General features: G+C 47.4%; 1 protein-coding gene across 2 annotated transcripts; it reads left to right on the forward strand.

Annotated features, from left to right (window-relative positions):
* The first annotated feature begins 885 nt into the window (after nt 1-885).
* pacsin1a (protein kinase C and casein kinase substrate in neurons 1a) lies at nt 886-23,586 on the forward strand. Of its 2 annotated transcripts, XM_068338970.1 has the most exons (11): nt 886-1,027; nt 5,776-5,839; nt 13,703-13,829; nt 16,497-16,653; nt 16,734-16,969; nt 17,084-17,239; nt 17,320-17,495; nt 18,183-18,303; nt 18,443-18,549; nt 18,807-19,003; nt 20,891-23,586. In XM_068338970.1, the coding sequence occupies exons 3-11, from the start codon at nt 13,770-13,772 to the stop codon at nt 20,998-21,000; spliced, it is 1,320 nt and encodes a 439-aa protein (XP_068195071.1). In that variant the 5' UTR covers nt 886-1,027; nt 5,776-5,839; nt 13,703-13,769; the 3' UTR covers nt 21,001-23,586. The 2 variants fall into 2 exon arrangements, with proteins under 2 accessions (XP_068195071.1, XP_068195061.1); XM_068338960.1 differs by lacking the exons at nt 886-1,027; nt 5,776-5,839 and adding an exon at nt 9,958-10,121.
* The last annotated feature ends 10 nt before the right edge of the window (nt 23,587-23,596 follow it).

Consider the following 23,596-nt stretch of genomic DNA (forward strand, 5'->3'; position numbering starts at 1 on the left):
AACACACATTTTTTAGTTCAATACAGCAGTTTGCTCGGTTTTTGCACCGTCAGTTTGTTGCCGATAGGGGGCGACAAACACCTGAGTTGAATTTGTGATTTCCCATGATTCCTCTAAACGTTGAATATTTTATGACATCACACTTGTGCACATGATGGTGTGTTGTGATGTGAAGTTATGTAAAAGGGGGGGGGGGGCTCATGCGCACGAACGTTTGTGTGATCAAACTGTCTCTGCTGAATAAAGTTTTATTCAAACACAACCAGAACCAGCGACTCCATCCCAGATAAACACTCTGTCCGGATACATTTCTATTATTTAAACAAAGGATCACGTGACTCCTTCACGTTTTAATAGATGAAATCATTAATTCTCCTCCCGGTTCATCCCGGTTCTGCTTCCGGTTCTCCTCCGGTGAGATGACCGGAGCTCCACCGGGTGTCTGAACCGGGACATGTTCGGGACACTAACCTGTCTCAACCCGCGCACCCCCCCCCACGCAGCGTGGGTGACGCCCCCTCTCCTGATTCTCTCTGCTGATTGGCTGGAGGGTGGGGGTCACATTTGGGGCTCCCCCCGGTTTATATTATAGACAACAAGAATTAATCTTCACCTTAAGGACTGATATCTGTCACGGATTCAACACCCCCCCGTGCCCCCTCCCCCCCAGCAGAGACGTTCACGGCCGTGACCGCTGTTTGATGTCAACAACTCCCCCTCCCCCCTCCCGCTGAACGCTGCCGGTACCGGAGCAGAGCAGACCCAGAGGCTCCCCCGGTGACTGTTTGGACCGGAACCCGGTGCGGTTCCTCCTGATCCCCCCCCCCCACGTCCGTCCATTGGCAGCAGCGCGCTGGGCCGCCCCCCACCCGGACGCGCGCCTGTGCCGCGGAGCTCCCCCCTCGCTGCGCGCATCGTGATCCAGTGGATGCGGAGCCTCGAACACAACGGAGGGTCACCTTCTGTCACGGGGAGGGAAACAGTGACCGGACGCGCCCCCACGGACCGGCTGCAGGCAGCGCCCCCGGTAAGTCCTCCGGTAAGAGCGACGCGCTGCGGGGGGGGGGGGGGGGGGGGCTCAGCATCCTTCCAGCGGAAGGCGACGCGGGGATGAAGGCATCCCGCGTCAGTGGATCGGGTCGGTGCCCCCCCCCCATAAGAACTGCGTGTTCTTTAGCAGCGATAGAAACCACCGTGACCACCGGGGGCGTCAGTTCAGATGCGTCGGTGGGGGAGAGGACCGTCGTGCATCACACGGTGGAGGGGGGGGGGTCGGTTCGGCTGACCGTGCAGCGGTTCGGTTCCACCGTTCAGACCCCACGGACGAACATGATGGTCAGAGGGGGGGCTGGTTCCATTATTATGCGTCAAACGGCGGGGGGGCTAGGATTGTGTTATCGGTTCGGACACACCGGATCGGGGGCAGGGGGGCTTTTCTCCGGTTCTGCGTGGATCTGCCGTGAAGTGGACGTGAATGTTAATGAGCTGACGTTCTGTAATTGACCGTCAGACAGCCCCCCCCCCCCCCCGGAGGAGCGTGGGGGGGCTTTAATCGTTCATCAGATCTGCTCCAGAGATTAGACGCATCCAGGTTTACAGCGGACCCCCCCACAGAGGAGCCACAGAGGCCTACTGTGAGCGTCCCTCCCCAAGCCTGCAGCTTCTCACCCGGTGATGACGTAGATGATGACGTAGCAGGCGAGGGGAGGCGGCCGTGTGGAGCTGTCCGCGGTGCTGAAAGGACTGAGCTTCAGTGTCAGCGGTCAAGGTGCCCCCCAGGAGAGATGGGGGAGAGATGATGATGATGATGATGATGATGATGATGATGATGATGATGATGATGATGATGATGATGATGATGATGTGTTTCCATGCTCGTGTTGTTGTTGTGTTGTTGTTTACAGCTGGTCTTCCTGTCATTATGATCTAGGTCACACGTGTCAAACTCAAAGCCCGGGGGCCAAATGTGGCCCTCCACATAATTTAATGTGGCCCCCGAGAGCAGAAAAGGTCAGAGTGTTTAAAAATAAACAGGTCAAAAGTGTGCTTTGACCAAAAAATACATTTCCCACAATGCAGTAGTTCAGCCCGGTTTAACTCTGACTAAACGTAGTGAACAAAGTTAACGTCCTAACTTGTGTCTGATGTTATTTTTCTTTATTGATTGATAGTTTGATCCTTGATTGATGGAGTTCTGTGGGTTTAATAACCTGACAAATGAAAAGGATTTATGTTAGAACAGAGAAACAAACAAACATGTTTTTTCTGTCTAACTGTAATGTTTGGAACTAGAATCAGTCAGAAATTCAGTTATTTAACATGAAGGAGTAGTTACATTTAGTTACATTACACTGAGTTACATTTAGTTACATTTATTAGTTACATTAAGGAGTAGTTACATTTAGTTACATTACACTGAGTTACATTTAGTTACATTTATTAGTTACATTAAGGAGTAGTTACATTTAGTTACATTACACTGAGTTACATTTAGTTACATTTATTAGTTACATTAAGGAGTAGTTACATTTAGTTACATTACACTGAGTTACATTTAGTTACATTTATTAGTTACATTAAGGAGTAGTTACATTTAGTTACATTACACTGAGTTACATTTAGTTACATGTATTAGTTACATTAAGGAGTAGTTACATTTAGTTACATTACACTGAGTTACATTTAGTTACATTTATTAGTTACATTAAGGAGTAGTTACATTTAGTTACATTACACTGAGTTACATTTAGTTACATTTATTAGTTACATTAAGGAGTAGTTACATTTAGTTACATTACACTGAGTTACATTTAGTTACATTTATTAGTTACATCTGGCCCTGTGATGCTGGTGTGGCCCTCGGTGAAGATGAGTTTGACCCCCCTGCTGTAGGGTTTTCTTTAACCGTGACTATAAACCAGTGGTGGTGACATGAAGATCCTCCACATGCGTGTTGTGTGTGAAGCTCCGCCCAGGAGGTAGTTTAAACTTTTGGTGTTGTTTAAATGTGAATTCTGTTTTTGGGTGGATCTACTTCCTGTCATTGTTCTTTTGGGTGGATCTACTTCCTGTCGTCTCTTGTAGGTGGATCTACTTCCTGTTGTCTCCTTTGGTGAATCTACTTCCTGTTGTGTCTCCTTTGGGTGAATCTACTTCCTGTCGTGTCTCCTTTGGGTGGATCTACTTCCTGTTGTGGTTCTTTTAGGTGGATCTACTTCCTGTCGTCTCTTGTAGGTGGATCTACTGTACTTCCTATTGTCTGTTTTTGGGTGGATCTACTTCCTGTCTTGTCTCCTTTGGGTGAATCTACTTCCTGTTGTGTCTCCTTCGGTTGGATCTACTTCCTGTTGTGTCTCCTTTGGTGGATCTGCTTCCTGTCGTGGTTCTTTTGGGTGGATCTACTTCCTGTCGTGTCTCCTTTGGGTGGATCTACTTCCTGTTGTGGTTCTTTTAGGTGGATCTACTTCCTGTCGTCTCTTGTAGGTGGATCTACTGTACTTCCTATTGTCTGTTTTTGGGTGGATCTACTTCCTGTCTTGTCTCCTTTGGGTGAATCTACTTCCTGTTGTGTATCCTTCGGTTGGATCTACTTCCTGTTGTGTCTCCTTTGGTGGATCTGCTTCCTGTCGTGGTTCTTTTGGGTGGATCTACTTCCTGTCGTGGTTCTTTTGGGTGGATCTACTTCCTGTCGTCTCTTGTAGGTGGATCTACTTCCTGTTGTCTCCTTCGGGTGGATCTACTTCCTGTTGTGTCTCCTTTGGGTGGATCTATTTCCTGTCGTGGTTCTTTAAGGTGGATCTACTTCCTGTCTTGCCTCCTTTGGGTGACTCTACTTCCTGTTGTGGTTCTTTTGGGTGGATCTACTTCCTGTCATGGTTCTTTTGGGTGGATCTACTTCCTGCCGTGTCTCCTTTGGGTGAATCTACTTCCTGTTATGTCTCCTTTGGGTGAATCTACTTCCTGTTATGTCTTCTTTGGGTGAATCTACTTCCTGTCGTGTCTCCTTTGGGTGGATCTACTTCCTGTCTTGTCTCCTTTGGGTGGTTCTGCTTCCTGTTGTGGTTCTTTTGGGTGGATCTACTTCCTGTCGTCTCTTGTAGGTGGATCTACTTCCTGTTGTCTCCTTCAGGTGGATCTACTTCCTGTCGTGTCTCCTTTGGGTGGATCTACTTCCTGTTGTGTCTCCTTTGGGTAAATCTACTTCCTGTCGTGTCTCCTTTGGGTGAATCTACTTCCTGTCGTGTCTCCTTTGGGTGAATCTACTTCCTGTTGTGTCTCCTTTGGGTGAATCTACTTCCTGTTGTGTCTCCTTTGGGTGGTTCTACTTCCTGTCGTGTCTCCTTTGGGTGGTTCTGTCCTGGAGGACGGTGGTGATCCTTGGGGACGGTGGTGATCAGTCACGTGGGTGACCTTCGGTGTTGTCGTGTTGCCGTGTCACACTCCTGACGTGTGTGAGGAAGAGGAGACAGTGTGTGAAGCCGTCATGTGGCTGTTGATGAAGGGGTCACTCCGTTATTTCTGACAAGGTGTGAAACAATCCAGAGTCTGGAGAGCAGCTGGAGACTCTTCTCAGAACAGAGGAGATTCACAGAAAGGAAGGTGTAGGAGGTTCTGACAGCGTTCTGTCTTCCTGCTGAAGGACAGAGAGATCAACACGAGATAGATTCTTTTTGTTTCATGAAATATTGATGAACTGTCTCTCCTCAGAGAATGATATCTGATTAAAACTGAAAAAACCTTCTCAGAAGACACGCTGGTGGTGACGGTGAGACGTCTTCTTCAGACATGAGACGTTCTGGTCTCTGTGAGGGACACGCTGTGGTCGCTCCCTCTGGTCGTTCATGCTGTCTCACCTCAGACCATAATTCCCTGCTCTGAATCCTGGTCATGTGACCTGATTTCCTGACTCTCCTGATTCACGCTGGTGTCCTGGTGCTCTAACAGAGCTCATCAATTATGCACCAGGGTTGGGATCAATACTGATGGACCAGAGTGTCAGTGTGTTCTGTCTGTAGACCATGTGACCTCTGGGGGGGTGACCCTCAAGGAGACCCGACGCAGAAAAAAATAGCAGGGAGGGGTCTCTGCAAACACTGGGGGGGTTCGTTTGTCGTTGGTTCGTTGTTTGGTCTGGTGTTGGGGCCTCTGGTGTTGGGGGGCTCTGGTGTTGGGGGTCTGTGGTGTTGGGGGTCTGTGGTGTTGGGGGTCTGTGGTGTTGGGGGTCTGTGGTGTTGGGGGTCTGTGGTGTTGGGGCCTCTGGTGTTGGGGGGCTCTGGTGTTTGGGGGCTCTGGTGTTGGGGGGCTCTGGTGTTGGGGGGCTCTGGTGTTGGGGGGCTCTGGTGTTTGGGGGCTCTGGTGTTGGGGGGCTCTGGTGTTGGGGGGCTCTGGTGTTGGGGGGCTCTGGACATCAGGTGTGTTGGGTTGTTGGTGCTGATTCATCACGGATGTGAATTCGCTCCATCCGTGATGAGGCGGCGTGTCCCCGTGTCACGCGTGTCCCCGTGTGAGCTGTGATAATAATATGACTTCATTATTACTTTAAACTAATTATCTGAGTTCAGTGCAGCTCATCACTACAAACCTGTTTATCAGAATAAATGTTGTCCAGCAACAAGCAAACAGGAGCTGATCTCATCAGATCTTCTAACTCCCTCCAGTCAGACTTCATCTCACCAGGACGGTTCACCATTAACTTCAGGTCATCTGCTGATGTTTTCTGGTGAAGCTGATTGTTTTTCACGTGGTCTCAGTGGTCTCTGTCTCTCTCTCTCGTAGGTGATCTCCTGCAGACCAACACCTCCTCTCAGGTTTATGGTAACCTGACCTGCTGGTGGAGAAGGTGAGTCTGAACGCGTTGGCGCCACCTGCCTGTTCGGAGGTGAACTTCCAGGAGCAATCCTTAGAAACCACAGTGTTCAGGAGCTCATGAGTCCTGATGATGGATGCTTCATGAATTATTAGCGCTGTCAGCGGCGTTAATATTTCAGGAGGGGGGGTTGAGTGTGTCGGGGCTAACTGGAGGTTATTCTAGTTTCTAATTGGAGGTTTTTATATTGGATTTCCTTCCCATGATTCATGCGTGCCTGGTGATCCTGTCACACAGGTCACATGACTACTGTAATCCCCCCATCTACAGAAGATTGTATTCATCTGGAGTCTATTTCCAAGGGGGGGGGGTAGATTTACCATTTTGACTCTTGTAATTACCTTTAAGAGGTTTTTGTGTTCTTTAAATGAGATGATCGTAGTTTGGATATCTTTGGTGTCTTTGGAGAGATCACCATTCATGAGGAAAGGGATTTATCATGAAGACCCAAAGCTGTGAGAGGATGACGTCACACACGGTGTCCACAGGGGGGAGTGGGAGAGACGGGTGGGAGAACCAATCAGAGGGCTTGTTACATCCAGCAGCACGTCAGGATTAGCATGTTGGGAAGTCAGTGGTGACAGGAAGTGTCAGGTTCTTCAGGGAGCTGGAGGTGGAGACACGCTGGTGGTGGCGGCTGATGAGTCTGGAGAAACGAACGAACGGTGACGCTGGTGGGGGGGGTCTGGGTTGCTATGGGGATGTGGAGGGAGGAGATGAATGTGGAGAGTCACGCTGAAAGAGGTGATTGGCTGACAGTGAAGCTGTGACGCTATTGGTCAGATGTGATCAGCTGATAAACTGGACTGAGCGACCAGGAGATGAAGAAGTCCCCCTGACTGAACTTCAGCTGGAGCTTCATTCATTCATTCATTCATTCATTCATTCATTCATTCATTCATTCATTCATTCATTCATTCATTCATTCATTCATTCTGATGTTGAATCTATGTGTTGTTTCCACACGTGATTAACAGACTGACCACAGTGTTTCTGATTGGCTGCTCTGTTGCCGGGCGATTTAGAGTGAAGTCAGTGGCTAATGAGGCTCCAGGTATTACAGGTGTGTATAAATAGTGATGTAAGGTGATTAGGAGCCGGTGGTGATCCCTCCTCTTCTTCATCTTCTTATCTAGAACATATTCAGTGGAGATCCTCCAATCACAGCCTCTGGATTTCTCTCAGTGTTTCCTGTAGTTCTGATGCTACATGGGTTCATGTTAGCATAGCCGCTCTGTGGGCGGGGCATCAGGGTCTCCTCTGATTGGACCATCAGGAGCAGAACCCTCGTGCCATTGGCTGAGAGGATTGTATTGTTGTTGTTTTGTTGTTACGTTTGGAGGGAGTGTAGATTTATCTCCTTTCCAGCCCCCCCCCCCCCCCCCCCCCACAGACACACACTTGCCGCATACCTCATAAATTCACATGCCACACACACACACACACACACACACACACACACACACACACACACACACACACGCCATGCATTTGAAGGCATCAGTATTCCGGCGGCGTCACGCAGTAAAGCAGAGGAAGGGGGGGGGGCTGTGTGAAGAGCGTTCCTGGATGGACTAACCTTCCCCGTTTAGCCCCTCCCTCCCCCCGTTTAGCCCCTCCCTCCCGGACAACAGGAAAATCTGGAATGGAACCAGGCCCCCATCCTCCAGCAGCTGCTGCAGTTCATTCCTTCATCCCCACTCATCACAACATGCCCCCCCCCCTCCGGTCCGTCTCTTCCTGCCCCCCCCTGCCCCCATCTTCCCCATCCTGTCACCAGGAGGCTCGTGGCAGAAGACCTGATGGTTACGTAACGACTGCAGCAGTGATGATCACTGGTGTTCATGGGGGGGGGGGTCCTAGAAACCCTCCTGTCCTCTGGGGGGGGGTTTGATCCAGGTCACATCCACTCCTTCTTCTCTTCATTCCCAAACGTCTGAGGTTATCTCTCACACATGAAGGACCTTCAGAGTTCTGTTGGACCCCAGATTCATGTTTTAGCATCATGAGCAGTCACATGGTCACATGGTCACATGGTCACGTGGTCACATGGTCAGTCAGTCTACCTTTAAACAGGTGATATGTGAGGGACTGAAGCCAGCTGAGGAGGTGTTTCCATCTCATTCCTCTGCAAGAGCAAAAAATGTTCAGCAGAACTCTGGTTTGGAGAGCAGCCTGAAGACATGACAGCCTTTATTCAAGGCTGGTTTCCATGGGGGGGGTTGTAACGTGTGTGTCCCCTCAGGAGACGGTGTGTGTCCCCTCAGGAGACGGTGTGTGTCCCCTCAGGAGACGGTGTGTGTCCCCTCAGGAGACGGTGTGTGTCCCCTCAGGAGACGTGTCTCGTCACACACACACGTCCAGTTCGCCTTGAATACAAGGAACATGATTACGTCCCTCAGGAGGAAAGGAACCGTTAGCAGGACCAGCACCAGTACTGATCCAGGTCCAGGTCCAGGTCCAGACCCAGGTCCAGGTCCAGGTCCAGGTCCAGGTCCAGGTCCAGACCCAGATGGTTGTTAATGATGTTTCTCAGTCTGTTCACACCGGCTGGCTGCATAAGCCTCTATGAGCTCATGTCATAGCAGCAGTTATAACCTCCTCCTGCTGACATTGAACCGTCCTTGTGTCCACACACGTCAGATGGAACCGGTTTCAAACGGTTTTATGGGATGTCAGACGTCACCCAGCGTGATGTGTCAGCATCCACCCCCCAGGTCCAAATGATATGAGGCCGACCACGACCTCTGACCCCCCTGTGGGGTCACAGGGAGAAACACAGCGTCCACATGTAAACTCAGTGCTACACACACACACACACACACACACACACACACACACACACTGTGCTCCAGTGTTTTAATAGTGGTCCACATAATGGATTTTAAAGTACTGTGTGTGTGTGTGTGTGTGTGTGTGTATGTGTGTGTGTGTGTGTGTGTGTGTGTGTGTGTGTTCAGTGTGTGTGTGTGTGTGTGTGTGTGTGATCACCTAAGGACCTGAGTGCTTCCTTTCTTCTTTCAATAATTCATGTCTGATGGCCTAGTCTCCTGTGATGATGATGGTGAAGATGATGATGGTGATGATGATGATGATGATGATGATGATGATGATGGTGAAGATGATGATGGTGATGATGCTGATGATGCTGATGAGCGTTCGGGTTCTCGTCTCAGATCACTCTGTCCACGTGTCAACATTAAACCTTTTCTATAAAATAATTCAAATGACCTGAAAGAAAAATCTGTAGTTATTTCAACAGTTTCTCTGTTGGCAGAGGGTGATGGTCTCCCACAGGTGGGTCTGCAGTCGGGCCTGCAGTCGGGCCTGCAGTCGGGCCTGCAGTCGGGCCTGCAGCTGCAGTCAGGCCTGCAGTCGGGTCTGCAGTCGGGCCTGCAGCTGCACACAGCATCCACAGACAGGATGAGGTGACTGTTGGAGCTCAGGTGAGAGTTGTTGGAGCTGCTCGGCGTTCACCTGGTGGAGACTCATTTCAGACGGACGTCACTCTGGTTGGTCTTTGGTTTGAATCCACGCTTCAGCGGCGGGACAGAGTTCTGTAGAGAGCTGGGGCAAGTTATCCGTCTGTGAAATGTCCTCACAGTAACGGGATCAGTGCTTGTTGTGGGGCCCATTGAGGGCCCATCGAGGGCCCATCGAGGGCCCATTGAGGGCCCATAGAGGGCCGATTGAGGGTCCATTGAGGGCCCATTGAGGGTCCATTGAGGGTCCGTCAGACCTCTGTGTGGGACGTGTGTCCCACCTTTACCGTCAGACACCTGGGCTCAGGTGTGCAGGTGTCCTCGCAGCCCAGGCTGACATCACTTCTGTCTTTATGTAGAAACAGGTGAATCTGTCCTCAGTGAACACTGCGTCCATCAGCTTCCCTCCGTTTGCCCCTCATCCTGCCCCCCCTCTGAACCAGAGCCCCCCCCCCCTCTGAACCACTGAGCACCCCCCCCTATAAACCAGAGGCCCCCCCCCCCCTCTGAACCACTATGCACCCCCCCCTATAAACCAGAGCCTCCCCCCTCTGAACCAGAGCCCCCCCCCCCTCTAAGCACACTGCAGGATTATCCTCAGGCTGAGACGCTGCTCAGACCCATCGTCCTCCCGGGTTCACGTCGGCCACACGGCTCCGGGCAGCAGGAACACGTCCGGTTTCACACGGGACAGGAACCGCTGGGACCTCCCCCCTGCACCAGGGGGGGCGTTTTAGTTTCTCTGGTTTAATATCCCAATGGAGCCGACCATGGTGAGTGGACCCCGCCCAGCCTGTTCACCTGAACAGGTGGATTGTGTTGAACGCGTTCAGACTTTCTCAAATGGGTTTTGTTGCTTTAAGTGTGAATTAAAGGTGAAAATATAACGATCAATAATCCTCTGGTCCGCCTGTGGTGCCGACTGGACCGGGCTGTGATGTCACGGGGCGTCGTCATGGACGCAGAGGCTAATCGGACGACGGGTTTGTTTGTTGCTCAGATTAAGAGCTTCTTTCGAGCTGCTAATCTCCTCTGGCCTTCGGGCTTCGCCCACTTCCTGTTGGCTCACGATCGTTTGTGAACGCAGCACAAAGCTTTTACACGTCCTGGTTTTTAGTGACTACAGAATGAAGTCTGTTCCTACTGAGATCCCAGCTGACAGGAGACCAGAGCCGGACCCCCGTTATGACCACTGATGATATAACCCTCATGCAGTCGTTCGTCTGGGTGTCTCTACAGCTTTGAGGGGGGGTTTGGTTCTACGGTCTGACCCGTTCGGTCTCTGTGGGGGACAAAGGGTTTGGATGGAGCTCAGCTCTTCTCCTGGTCTCTAATGGTCCATTGAAGTTGTTCTGCAGGAACATTTGATTCGAGTCCGTTTCATCAAACCAACACGTTCCTCTCTCTCACATTCTGTCAGCACAGCTTTACCTTATATGGGATTAGCGGTTAGCGGATATAAGCATGCTAAGGGTCTGATTTACATGTGTGCAAACATGGTAACGTATTAAATACACGTTCAATGCAAATGACCCCCCCAAAATACACAATTGTCAGTGGGGATCATCTGATAGCATCAAGACTGGGACACTCACTTTAAATATGAACACTAATGGTGAATGTTTGGAGGTGCTGGGGGGGGACATTTGACCTTTAAACAGGGTCTGGCTGTTTATTTCCTGTTTGACCTCTTGTGCTTTGTGAAGCTAACAGCTAGCAGCAGCTATTTTATCCCCCAGAGAATCATTTTCCCTAAGAGAACAAAAGATGACAGAAACATATTGGGAGAAACACTTCTCACTGGGGGGGGGGGGGGGGGTGAAATGATGGCGCTGTGGTGTCTGGGGTCTGGTCTCTGCTGTTCACTCCTGAAGGCCTGGGCTGAGCTGTAAGAGCCCCCGGGCTGGGGGGTAAAAACACTTCTGGAGCAACCCTGACCAGGTGCTGCTGGAGCGCCGTAGATGCTGAGGGGTGGTGTTTGAAGCAGCCCCCCCTCCCCTGTTGTTCCTTTTCCTTCCTGGAGGACGATCGGGTCACGTCGGTCCAGACGGGCCTGAAGGTCATGTGATGACTCAGGATGAAGGATGCTGCTGGAATGAATCAGCATGTTGGGGGGGTGGGGGGGTGAAGGATGAACAGAACCAGACCGGAGTCCAGACGACTCTGATCAGGCCTGAACCAGCGATCATGTGATCGATCGGTCCAATAGAAGCGTGAACAGCTGATTGTAGACGTCATCAGTGATCATTTAATGAAAGCTGTGATGAAGTTTGGTTTAGAGCAGTTAGATCAGAACCACCTTCATCACGTCTGAGAGCACGCGTGTTGACACGGCTCTGAGGTCATGTGACACACACCGTTCTACACGGTCATGAAACGGACTGGGCCTCAAACGCAGAACCGATGGATAAACCTCCTCCTGAACCGTCAACCGGCGTCACACCCACCAATAGAAACGTCCTGTGGGTTCAGCTGAGGCACAGGTGACGAGTGGGACCCTCATCCTCATGGGGGGGGGCTTAAGGTTAAGGTTAGGGGTGCAGACGTTAACATGGACCAATGAAGGGAAAGATTCTTACATGAGGTTCAATTTTTGTTTTTATGCAGAAATATTTATTTCTGTTAGAGCTGTGTGTGTGTGTGTGTGTGTGTGTGTGTGTGTGTGTGTGTGTGTGTGTGTGTGTGTGTGTGTGTGTGTGTGTGTGTGTGTGTGTGTGTGTGTGCGTGCGTGCGTGCGTGCGTGCGTGTGTTACTAAATGTAACTCAGTGTAATGTAACTAAATGTAACTACTCCTTAATGTAACTAATAAATGTAACTAAATGTAACTCAATGTAATGTAACTAAATGTAACTACTCCTTAATGTAACTAATAAATGTAACTAAATGTAACTCGGTGTAATGTAACTAAATGTAACTACTCCTTAATGTAACTAATAAATGTAACTAAATGTAACTCAGTGTAATGTAACTAAATGTAACTACTCCTTAATGTAACTAATAAATGTAACTAAATGTAACTCAGTGTAATGTAACTAAATGTAACTACTCCTTAATGTAACTAATAAATGTAACTAAATGTAACTCAGTGTAATGTAACTAAATGTAACTACTCCTTAATGTAACTAATAAATGTAACTAAATGTAACTCAGTGTAATGTAACTAAATGTAACTACTCCTTAATGTAACTAATAAATGTAACTAAATGTAACTCAATGTAATGTAACTAAATGTAACTACTCCTTAATGTAACTAATAAATGTAACTAAATGTAACTCGGTGTAATGTAACTAAATGTAACTACTCCTTAATGTAACTAATAAATGTAACTAAATGTAACTCAGTGTAATGTAACTAAATGTAACTACTCCTTAATGTAACTAATAAATGTAACTAAATGTAACTCAGTGTAATGTAACTAAATGTAACTACTCCTTAATGTAACTAATAAATGTAACTAAATGTAACTCAGTGTAATGTAACTAAATGTAACTACTCCTTAATGTAACTAATAAATGTAACTAAATGTAACTCAGTGTAATGTAACTAAATGTAACTACTCCTTAATGTAACTAATAAATGTAACTAAATGTAACTCAATGTAATGTAACTAAATGTAACTACTCCTTAATGTAACTAATAAATGTAACTAAATGTAACTCGGTGTAATGTAACTAAATGTAACTACTCCTTAATGTAACTAATAAATGTAACTAAATGTAACTCAGTGTAATGTAACTAAATGTAACTACTCCTTAATGTAACTAATAAATGTAACTAAATGTAACTCAGTGTAATGTAACTAAATGTAACTACTCCTTAATGTAACTAATAAATGTAACTAAATGTAACTCAGTGTAATGTAACTAAATGTAACTACTCCTTCATGTTAAATAACTGAATTTCTGACTGATTCTAGTTCCAAACATTACAGTTAGACAGAAAAAAACATGTTTGTTTGTTTCTCTGTTCTAACATAAATCCTTTTCATTTGTCAGGTTATTAAACCCACAGAACTCCATCAATCAAGGATCAAACTATCAATCAATAAAGAAAAATAACATCAGACACAAGTTAGGACGTTAACTTAGTTCACAACTTTTAGTCAGAGTTAAAATGGGCTGAACTACTGCATTGTGGGAAATGTAGTTTTTGTTCAAAACACACTTTTGACCTATTGATTTTTAGACACTCTGACCATTTTCTGCTGTCGGGGGCCACATTAAATGATGTGGAGGGCCACATTTGGCCCGGGGCTTGAGTTTGACACATTTGATCTAGGATCAGCTGATATAAGATGCCCTCCTCATTACTCACCTGTGTGTCTCACCTGTGTGTCTCACCTGTCTCTTCAGTGCGTGAGGATCTCAGCTCCACAGACCACAGCTTCCGTCTCCAGAGAGCTTCACCTCATCCAGGACGATGTCTGGCTCCTACGATGAGAGCGCCGGTGCTGACGACACCATGGACAGCTTCTGGGAGGTAGGGAGCAGACGTCTGCTGGGGGGCCCCAGCCTGTGGCCCCGGGGCCCGGAGGACGGAGCCATTCTGATAGGTCTAGATCTTTAGGACGTGATGTTTTAACGCACACATCAGGAATTAAGACAGCTTAAAAACATCATTAAACTGAGTCAGTGCTAAGCTATGCTAACCACGTGTTAGCTTAGAAGCTAACAGGTATGGAGGAAGAATGAATGAATGTTTCAGTCTATGCTGACGACAAACGACATCGATGACATCATCGACACACATCCCAACACGTGGAACTGTTTCTTGAGGTCAGGTGACCTAATTAGTTTTTCTTCTGCCTCATTAACAGAAGTTGACCTGAAATATAAATAAAGAACCTCGATTTCCTGTGAACAGGAAGTTCAAACGTCTTCATGATCACATATGTTTAAGGACACGCCTGTCACGGAAAAATACATTGTAGTCTGTAGAACAATGTTTTGTTCAGTGTGTGTGTGTGTGTGTGTGTGTGTGTGTGTGTGTGTGTGTGTGTGTGTGTGTGTGTGTGTGTGTGTGTACATTCAGTACAGACTCTTCTTTGTTGGTGGTTTTTGTCCACGGAGATGCAGACAAAGAGCTGCAGTCATCTGTGTGGAGGACACCTCCCTCCACAAGCACCTGCTGTAGCGTCTGCACCACGCAGACGCCTCACGCAGACGCAGACGCCTGACGCAGACGCAGTTCTGCTCAGCTTCTGTTTCATAAATACTAGGAAACATATTTAATTGATGAGACTCTGATTCAATAAAACCATCACATTATTGAATGACGCAGAAACAAGAGTGTGTGTGTGTGTGTGTGTGTGTGTGTGTGTGTGTGTGTGTGTATAACCCTCCCACCTGCGTGTTGTTGGTGTGACTTGGCAAACTATCAGACAGGCCAACACACACACACATACACACACACACACACACACACCTGCCTCTCTGTGGTGCTCACAGCCTAAACACACGTGCACAGTTGTCTTAGGACCAATCACAGCGCAGCTCTGTAGCCAATCAGCTCAGCAGTCTGTGATGCACATGACTTAGTGTATGTATTTACTACACACACACACACACACACACACACACACACGCACACACACACACACACACACAGAGTCCACAGGTTGTGTGTATTTCTGTCTCTACATCGTCATGAATCCCTGAGAATCTGTCAGCCTGCATTACAACACTGAGGATTAAAGCGTGTGTGTATAAACACACACACACACACACACACACACACACACACACACACACACACACACACACACACACACACACACACAAACAGAAGCCCAGTGATTACATAACTACACATGCACCAGCACGAGCAACCCCCCCTCTTCATCATTGCCCCCCCTTCATGCACCATGAGCTCACGCCCCCTGCAGGCAGTGAGGAGGCGGAGACCTGCAGCCTGGATCGGCTTTTGTTTAAGGCGGTCTGACTTAAGGTGGAAAGATTTGAATGGATATGTTTCTTAAACTGTTGAAGCCTCGATTTAAAATGTACACGAATAATAAAAATATAAATAATAATGTATTTATTTAATGTATTTATTTAAAGCACATATGTCTCTAGATAAAGATATTTTATAAATATGAGGACGAGTCAGCTGTGTGTTTGTGCTGGATAGCATCCATCACAGTCAGTTATAGGTAGTGTGTGTGTGTGTGTGTGTGTGTGTGTGTGTGTGTGTGTGTGTGTGTGTGTGTGTGTGTGTGTGTGTGTGTGTGTGTGTGTGTGTGTGTGTGTGTGTCTGCTTACACTAAAGGCTGCAGGTGTCCATCCATGTTTGTAGTTGTGTGTGATTCAATATGTGGAGGAAACAAGATTGAGATCGGGGGGGTCAAACTCGTCTCAACGGGGGCCACATCCGCATCACAGCTGTCCTCAAAGGGCCAGATGTAACTAATGTAACTAAATGTAACATTTCTGCTTAGTTTGGATGTAGAAACAAGATAAATGTAGAATGCAGAGGGTTGTGGGGGGGTAGAACACGGTACTGGGGGTAATTACAAGCTGATGTTTTTGGTAAACTGTCCTCATTCAAACAGATTTTAAACATGGCTCGAGGTGACCCCATGAGAAATAAGACAGGGGGTTAAACATCTTCACCGGGGGCCACATCAGCATCACGGCTGTCCTCAAAGGTTCAGATGTAACTAATAAATGTAACTAAATGTAACTCAGTGTAATGTAACTAAATGTAAAACTCCATCAATCAAGGATCAAACTATCAATCAATAAAGAAAAATAACATCAGACACGAGTTAGGACGTTAACTTTGTTCACAACGTTTAGTCGGAGTTAAAATGGGATGAACTACTGCATTGTGGGAAATGTAGTTTTGTTCAAACACACTTTTGACCTATGTATTTTTAGACGCTCTGACCTTTTATTCTCTCGTGGGCCACATTAAATGATGTGGAGGGCCACATTTGGCCCCCGGGCCTTGAGTTTGACACATGTGATCTAGAACGTCCAATTAGGGGGTAAAGAAGGAGGACCTGATGTTTGTCTTTGGGTTTTTGCTTCACTTCTTTCGTTTTTGTTGTGATGAACAGAAACGTTGATCTGAAGCCGTCCAGCAGACGGAGGGGATCTTATCAGACACCGATGTATCGCTGACGCTGCTCGTCTCCGTTCTCAGGTGGGGAACTACAAACGTGCCGTCAAGAGATTTGACGACGGCCATCGGCTCTGCAACGACCTGATGGGCTGCCTGCAGGAGCGATCTAAAATAGAAAAAGCCTACGGCGACCAGCTGACCGCCTGGTCCAAGAGGTGGAGGCAGCTGATCGAGAAAGGTCAGCATCTTTGAGGGTATCTGCGGTGACACCATCTGGTGCGGGTAGATGTTACCTGTGGTGTCCTCCACCTCCATCAGGCCCCCAGTACGGCTCCGTGGAGAGAGCCTGGCTGGCCCTGATGACCGAGGCGGAGAAGGTGAGCGAGCTGCATCAGGACATGAAGAACAACCTGATGAACGACGACGTGGAGAAGGTGAAGAACTGGCAGAAGGAGGCTTACCACAAGCAGATGATCGGAGGCTTCAAGGAGGCCAAGGAAGCAGAAGAGGGCTTCAAGAAGGCTCAGAAACCGTGGGCCAAGAAGCTCAAGGAGGTGAGGGCCAACTTCATGTGATCTTACAAAGACAGACTCCAGGGGGCGTCGGTGAGTCGCGTATGGACACCATAGGGGGGGTAAATCAGACTGTTTGGTGTTGTGGGCACGCAGATGGAGGCGGCTAAGAAATCGTACCACATGGCCTGTAAGGAGGAGAAGCTGGCGGCGACCCGAGAGGCCAACGGCAAGACGGAGGCGTCGGTCACCCCAGACCAGCAGAAGAAGCTCCACGAGAAGGTGGACAAGTGCAAACAGGACGTGCAGAAGGTAAGGAGGAGGACGGGCGTGTCTGATGTTTCAGCTGAAGCAGGTTCACGGTTCATCTGTGTTTCTGTTCTGTGACTCAGGCTAAAGAGAAATACGAGAAGTCCCTGGAGGAGCTGAACAAGTGCACCCCCCAGTACATGGAGAGCATGGAGCAGGTGTTCGACCAGTGCCAGCAGCACGAGGTCAAGAGGCTCACCTTCCTCAAGGAGGCGCTGCTGGACATCAAACGCCACCTGAACCTCACCGAGCACCCCAGGTTAGCCACGCTGAAGGGGGTGGGGGTGGGGGTGGGGGTGGGGGCGGGGGCAGCATCCCGGCGCCGTCTGTCTTCTAAAGAGAGTCGTCACTAAAATACAGAAAGAGATGAACGTGAGTTAGACAGAAAAAACATGTTTGTTTGTTTCTCTGTTCTAACATAAATCCTTTTCATTTGTCAGGTTATTAAACCCACAGAACTCCATCAATCAAGGATCAAACCATCAATCAATAAAGACAAATAACATCAGACACAAGTTGGAACGTTAACTTTCTTCACTACGTTTAGTCAGAGTTAAGATGGGCTGAAATACTGCATCGTGGGAAATGTAGTTTTTGTTCAAAACACACTTTTGACCTGTTTATTTTTAGACACTCTGACCTTTAATGCCCTCGGGGGCCACATTAAATGATGTGGGGGGCCACATTTGTAGTTTAGATGTAGTTTAACCCTTTCACTCCGGTCCGGTGTAGCCTAGCTGTTTCTGTTGGAACACACACACCAGCCCGTTCACACGTTCACACACACCTGTCAGGGACATCACTGCAGAGCATCATCAGCATCATCCAGGCTGATGGAAGCAGCTTCTGGACCTGGATGGCCCCCCAGCACGTGACTGAACATCGGGGGGGTTCTGCCCCCCCAGGTCTCCTCTGGGTTCTCACCTCCTCTGTGTTCTGTCCCCAGCTACGCCTCCATCTACAGGGAGCTGGAGAGGACCATCCTGGCTGCAAACACCCAGGAGGACCTGAAGTGGTTCAGCAACAACCACGGGCCGGGGATGCACATGAACTGGCCCGCCTTCGAGGTGGGGGCACCTTCACACCTTCATGCTGGAACCCAGTGCTCACTCTGTTCACCTGTGTGTGTGTGTGTGTGTGTGTGTGTGTGTGTGTGTGTGTGTGTGTGTGTGTGTGTGTGTGTGTGTGTGTGTCTTTGCGCTGCAGGAGTACAACCCCGACCAGGCCAGCGCTCCACCAAAGAAGAAGAAGCCAGACGGAGCCCCACCCACTCCCAGCACCGACCACGTGGCGCCACCTGGTGACCGCAGCAGGTAACAGACGCCTGCAGAAAGTTAGGACTGGATAGAAGTAGGAATCCTGAAATTATACAAAACATTTTGTACTTTTTTATTTAAACTGTCTGAGAAGGTTTTTGTAGTTTAGAATAAATTTACTTTGGTTCCAGCTGTAGATTGTAGTCGCTACTGACGGATGACCTCCACACCATCCATGTTTTATTCTTTTCACGAGACATTGTGAGCGAGTGTTAACCCTTTCATGTCTCACCTGCGTGTTCTCCGTCCTCCAGCGTGAGCAGCTACGATAAGAACCAGGCCTACTCCACCGAGTGGTCCGACGACGAGCAGCCCACCGCCTTCTCCGGCAACGAGAACGGAGGGAACGGGAATTCTTTTGAAGACGATTCCAGCGCCGGGAGGGGGGTCCGTGTCCGTGCTCTTTATGATTATGAAGGCCAGGAACAGGACGAGCTCTCCTTCAAAGCAGGTGAGCGTCAAACGCCAGGTGAGACGACACAGAGGTCACACGATGGTCAGACCGTGAGTCTCTGGGACACCAGCTGTAAATGTTCCTCATCCAGCAGAAAGATTCAGTGTGTTCTGATCTGGAGCCAGTTTCTGGTCACCAGACTCACCTGTGTGACTCACCTGTGTGACTCACCTGTGTGATTCACCTGTGTGACTCACCTGTGTGACTCACCTGTGTGACTCACCTGTGTGATTCACCTGTGTGATTCACCTGTGTGACTCACCTGTGTGATTCACCTGTGTGACTCACCTGTGTGACTCACCTGTGTGACTCACCTGTGTGATTCACCTGTGTGACTCACCTGTGTAACTCACCTGTGTGATTCTGTCTGATTAAAATCGACCAATCAGCAACAGGTGTGCTGGTTCTAAGCTGCAGTGAGAGAGGAGTTAGTTCGACCCCCCAGAGAACAAGAAGAGTCCTGTTGGGTTTGTCTGTCTGTTAAAACACTTTGGAACGTCTGCTGGTGGGATTAAGAGATAGACTAATAAAGGGTGATTGATTGATTGATTGATTGATTGATTGATTGATTGATTGATTGATTGATTGATTGATTGATTATCATCATGCCTCCAAAAAAGATTCAAAAGTTGGAGAAAAAGCAATCAAAAGTAAATCAAGAAAAAGAGACAGATAGTACTACAGATATTACTACAGGTATTACTACAGATATTACTACAGATATTACTACAGATATTACCACAGATATTACTACAGATATTACTACAGGTATTACTACAGATATTACTACAGATATTACTACAGATATTACTACAGGTATTACTACAGATATTACTACAGATATTACTACAGATATTACTACAGGTATTACTACAGATATTACTACAGGTATTACTACAGATATTACTACAGGTGTTACTACAGATATTACTACAGATATTACCACAGATATTACTACAGATAGTACTACAGGTATTACTACAGGTATTACTACAGGTATTACTACAGATATTACTACAGATATCATTACAAATATTACTACAGATATTACTACAGGTATTACTACAGATATTACTACAGGTATTACTACAGATATGACTACAGATATTACTACAGATATTACTACAGGTATTACTACAGGTATTACTACAGATATTACTACAGATATGACTACAGATATTACTACAGGTATTACTACAGATATTACTACAGATATGACTACAGATATTACTACAGGTATTACTACAGATATTACTACAGGTATTACTACAGATATTACTACAGGTATTACTACAGGTATTACTACAGGTATTACTACAGATGTTACTAAATGTGTGTGAAGGTTCTTGGTTCAGTGTCCACAGGAGAAAATATGAATTAAAGAGAAAGAAAAATACTGAATTAAAAGCAAAAGTTTAAAAAAACCCAAACTGTATTACATCTTTCTTTATTTCTAAAACTGTCTTTTAAACGACCACCAGTCTTTAACATTTTGATAAAACTAATATATAATTTTACTCTTTTTTGTTTTTACTTAAACAGTTATGAAGTTATTAATAAAAACATTAACTTAACAGTTTGTTTAGTTTTTATATGGTACTACTGGTTAAACTCAATCCTTGCGTTGTTTCTACCGTATATTCTGTTGTTACTGCTGGGATGCATACATTTATTGAAGCGCATCCCAGGATGCACTGCTCTCTGGAGGTGACATAAACTCTGAGACAGGTTAGCAGTGTTACAGTAGCCTCCACAGACGTCTGGTATGTGAAGGTCGTTTTTCATCATTTATGTCGTAATGGAGCAGCGCTCCAGAGGGAGTGACATCATCACTGAGAGACGTACGCCCACTGAAGGGTTAAAACTGCGGTTTCTCCTCCACAGGTGATGAACTGACCAAGACGGAGGACGAGGACGAGCAGGGCTGGTGTCGAGGTCGCCTGGACAACGGCCGGGAGGGGCTGTACCCCGCCAACTACGTGGAGCCCATCTAGTCACGTGACTGGACACGGACACGCCATTGGAGGCAGCTTGAACTGTCCCGTCCAATCGCATCGCACATAGCCAGAGACTTCAGCGCAACCCCCCCTCCCCCCCTGCCCAACAGATGGCGCCAAGCAGTCTCGCCTAAATACAAACTTAGTAACCTAACAGACGATGTTATCAGTATAATATGTGTTATCCAGTGTTTTGGGGGGGTGGGTTACATTCACACAGGAGTCGACACACACTCACTATGACATCAGTGCAGGAACACACCGCTTCTCTGTGCAGCTCTATCTACCCATAATGCAGCGGTATTTACCCATAATGCAGCGGTATTTACTCATAATACAGCTGTATCTACCCATAATCCAGCGGTATTTACCCATAATGCAGCTGTATCTACCCATAATGCAGCGGTATCTACCCGTAATGCAGCTGTATCTACCCATAGTGCAGCGGTATTTACCCATAATGCAGCGGTATTTACTCATAATACAGCTGTATCTACCAAAAATGCAGCGGTATTTACCCATAATGCAGCGGTATTTACCCATAATGCAGCGGTATTTACCCATAATGCATCTGTAGTTACCCATAATGCAGCTTTTACCCCCTGCGACCCGCTGCTGACTGTTCTCTCGTGACAAAGGGAATCTGATTCCTCACCTTCTCTAACCTGCGTTGTGTAAATACGGTGTGACGCCATCTTGTGTAGCATTTCTGATGCTGTGATTGGTCAGTGGTCACCTGACATGGGAATGCTGTGTAGTGTTTTGTCCCACAGACAGTATCCTCTCTCTCCTGGGGGTTTTCTGTGGGTGTCCTTTGTGGTTTGCCCCCCCCCCCCTCCAGTGTGTGCAGTGCTATGTGTGTGTGTGTGTGTGTGTGAACGTCTCTGAACAGCATAGCAGCATGCGCTATGCAACGACTCGATTCCCCGAACCCCGCGGCCCCCGTCGGGCCGCAACACGATGCAACACGACTACAGATGCAGAGTTGACCTCACGTCCGTCTGGATGGGGGGGCGCTCGTCCGTCACCCGCCGGTCTCATGTTGGTTTGTTTTAATCCCTCCATCCGAACGCGGAGAGGATTGGCTTTCATTCTGGGTTGAGTTCCTCATCCTGCTGCCAGACGCAGGTTACATCACGGCACCTTCGCCAGGTCGCCACCTCATGATGAGAGGAGGGTTGTGGGCCACGCCCATGCAGCGGGCTGCAGGTGGACGCCTCTGAACAGGACATGAATGTAGGGGTGTTTGGCTGAAGGGCTCCACCGGTACGTTAAGCCCCGCCGAGCAAACACCAGTTCTGTGAGCCAAAGAATGACCCCCCTCCCATCAGACACACGTTTTCTCTTCATGCAATAAGTCATAACGTTACATATCACATGTGGAACAGCTTCAGCAAAGATCAGCTTGTAGCCGCGTCCCCGTCCGCTCGGGTTTAACTAATCCTGGTTTAACTGAGTTTAACTGATCCTCACAGCACGACAACACAGGGAATACGTCTCCATGGCAACGTGGGACTCTTAGACCGTCATGACATCAGTCACTAAACGCTCTCCAGAGGCTCCATCTACAGCAGGAACCGCATTGATCGGAAACCGATCGGTGTGTCATCTCACAGAGTTGCAAATAAATGTGTGACCAGGTGGCGCTGCTGGTTTTCTGCTGGTTGTCCTGGTGATTTAGGGTTTCGTTGGACCCACAGCGGTCGGAGGCGTCGGGCTCAGAAACAGGATTCAACAGTTTTGGGTCTCAAACATGAGGAGAAACGCGTCACCAGCTCACAAGTTGTGTCTTAGAGTACGCTGTCCAGCCTAGCAAAAAGGACTCTACCATCAAACCATCACACGCACACACACACACACACACACACACTGAAACACACACACACACACACACACACACACACACACACACACACACACACACACACACAGTCATTACCAGGTTAATATTTTTGGGGAAAACGTCATCCTCCAGTGTGTATGAGTTGTGTAAATGTTACAGAAAAAATGTACAAAAAAAAAACAATGCAAGTGATTGATTATTAAGACAAATGTAGTGTTAAACATGTAAATGTGTTCATTAAAATAACAGCAACTGAAAACATATAAAGTAATAGGAACCATATCGTATGAATTTCATGGCAATGGAATCGTCGTGTATCATAAAAGCGTGACGTGATCCACGCTGTCCGCTTTGTATATGATGATGTAATTTAAAGATTATATTCTATTGTAACTGTACAACTGTGTTGAGTTGAAAAGCAGACCTAACCACGTTGAGGCAGTCAGAGGTGTTCGTGTAAATGCTTTTTTTATGTTGACGATCTCTTCCTTATGCACACAGGGGCCAGCAGGTGGCGCTGTGGAAACCCTCTATTAGCCGTCTAGAAGATGTTTGTTCATAGTTAGTGATGTAACTTGATCTCCTAACTGGTGTAGTGCCTGTTCATCTCGATGTAACGACAAGTTCATTTAAATATGCATAAAGATGATTACGATCACAGATTAATAATGAAGATAGTGATGAGAAACCCGACTGATTTGTTGTGATGGTGTCAATATTGCAATATTGGTTTTGGGAGGGAAAGAAGTT

The sequence above is a fragment of the Antennarius striatus genome, chromosome 2, assembly GCF_040054535.1.
Source record: "Antennarius striatus isolate MH-2024 chromosome 2, ASM4005453v1, whole genome shotgun sequence".
NCBI lineage: Eukaryota > Metazoa > Chordata > Actinopteri > Lophiiformes > Antennariidae > Antennarius > Antennarius striatus.

Excerpts from the sequence above, each read along its gene's own strand:
- pacsin1a (XM_068338970.1), top strand. The coding sequence starts at position 13,770 with ATGTCTGGCTCCTACGATGAGAGCGCCGGTGCTGACGACACCATGGAC. Across the intron at positions 16,970-17,083 it reads GGGCCAAGAAGCTCAAGGAG|ATGGAGGCGGCTAAGAAATC; the intron begins GTGAGGGCCAAC and ends GTGGGCACGCAG. Across the intron at positions 17,240-17,319 it reads GCAAACAGGACGTGCAGAAG|GCTAAAGAGAAATACGAGAA; the intron begins GTAAGGAGGAGG and ends TCTGTGACTCAG.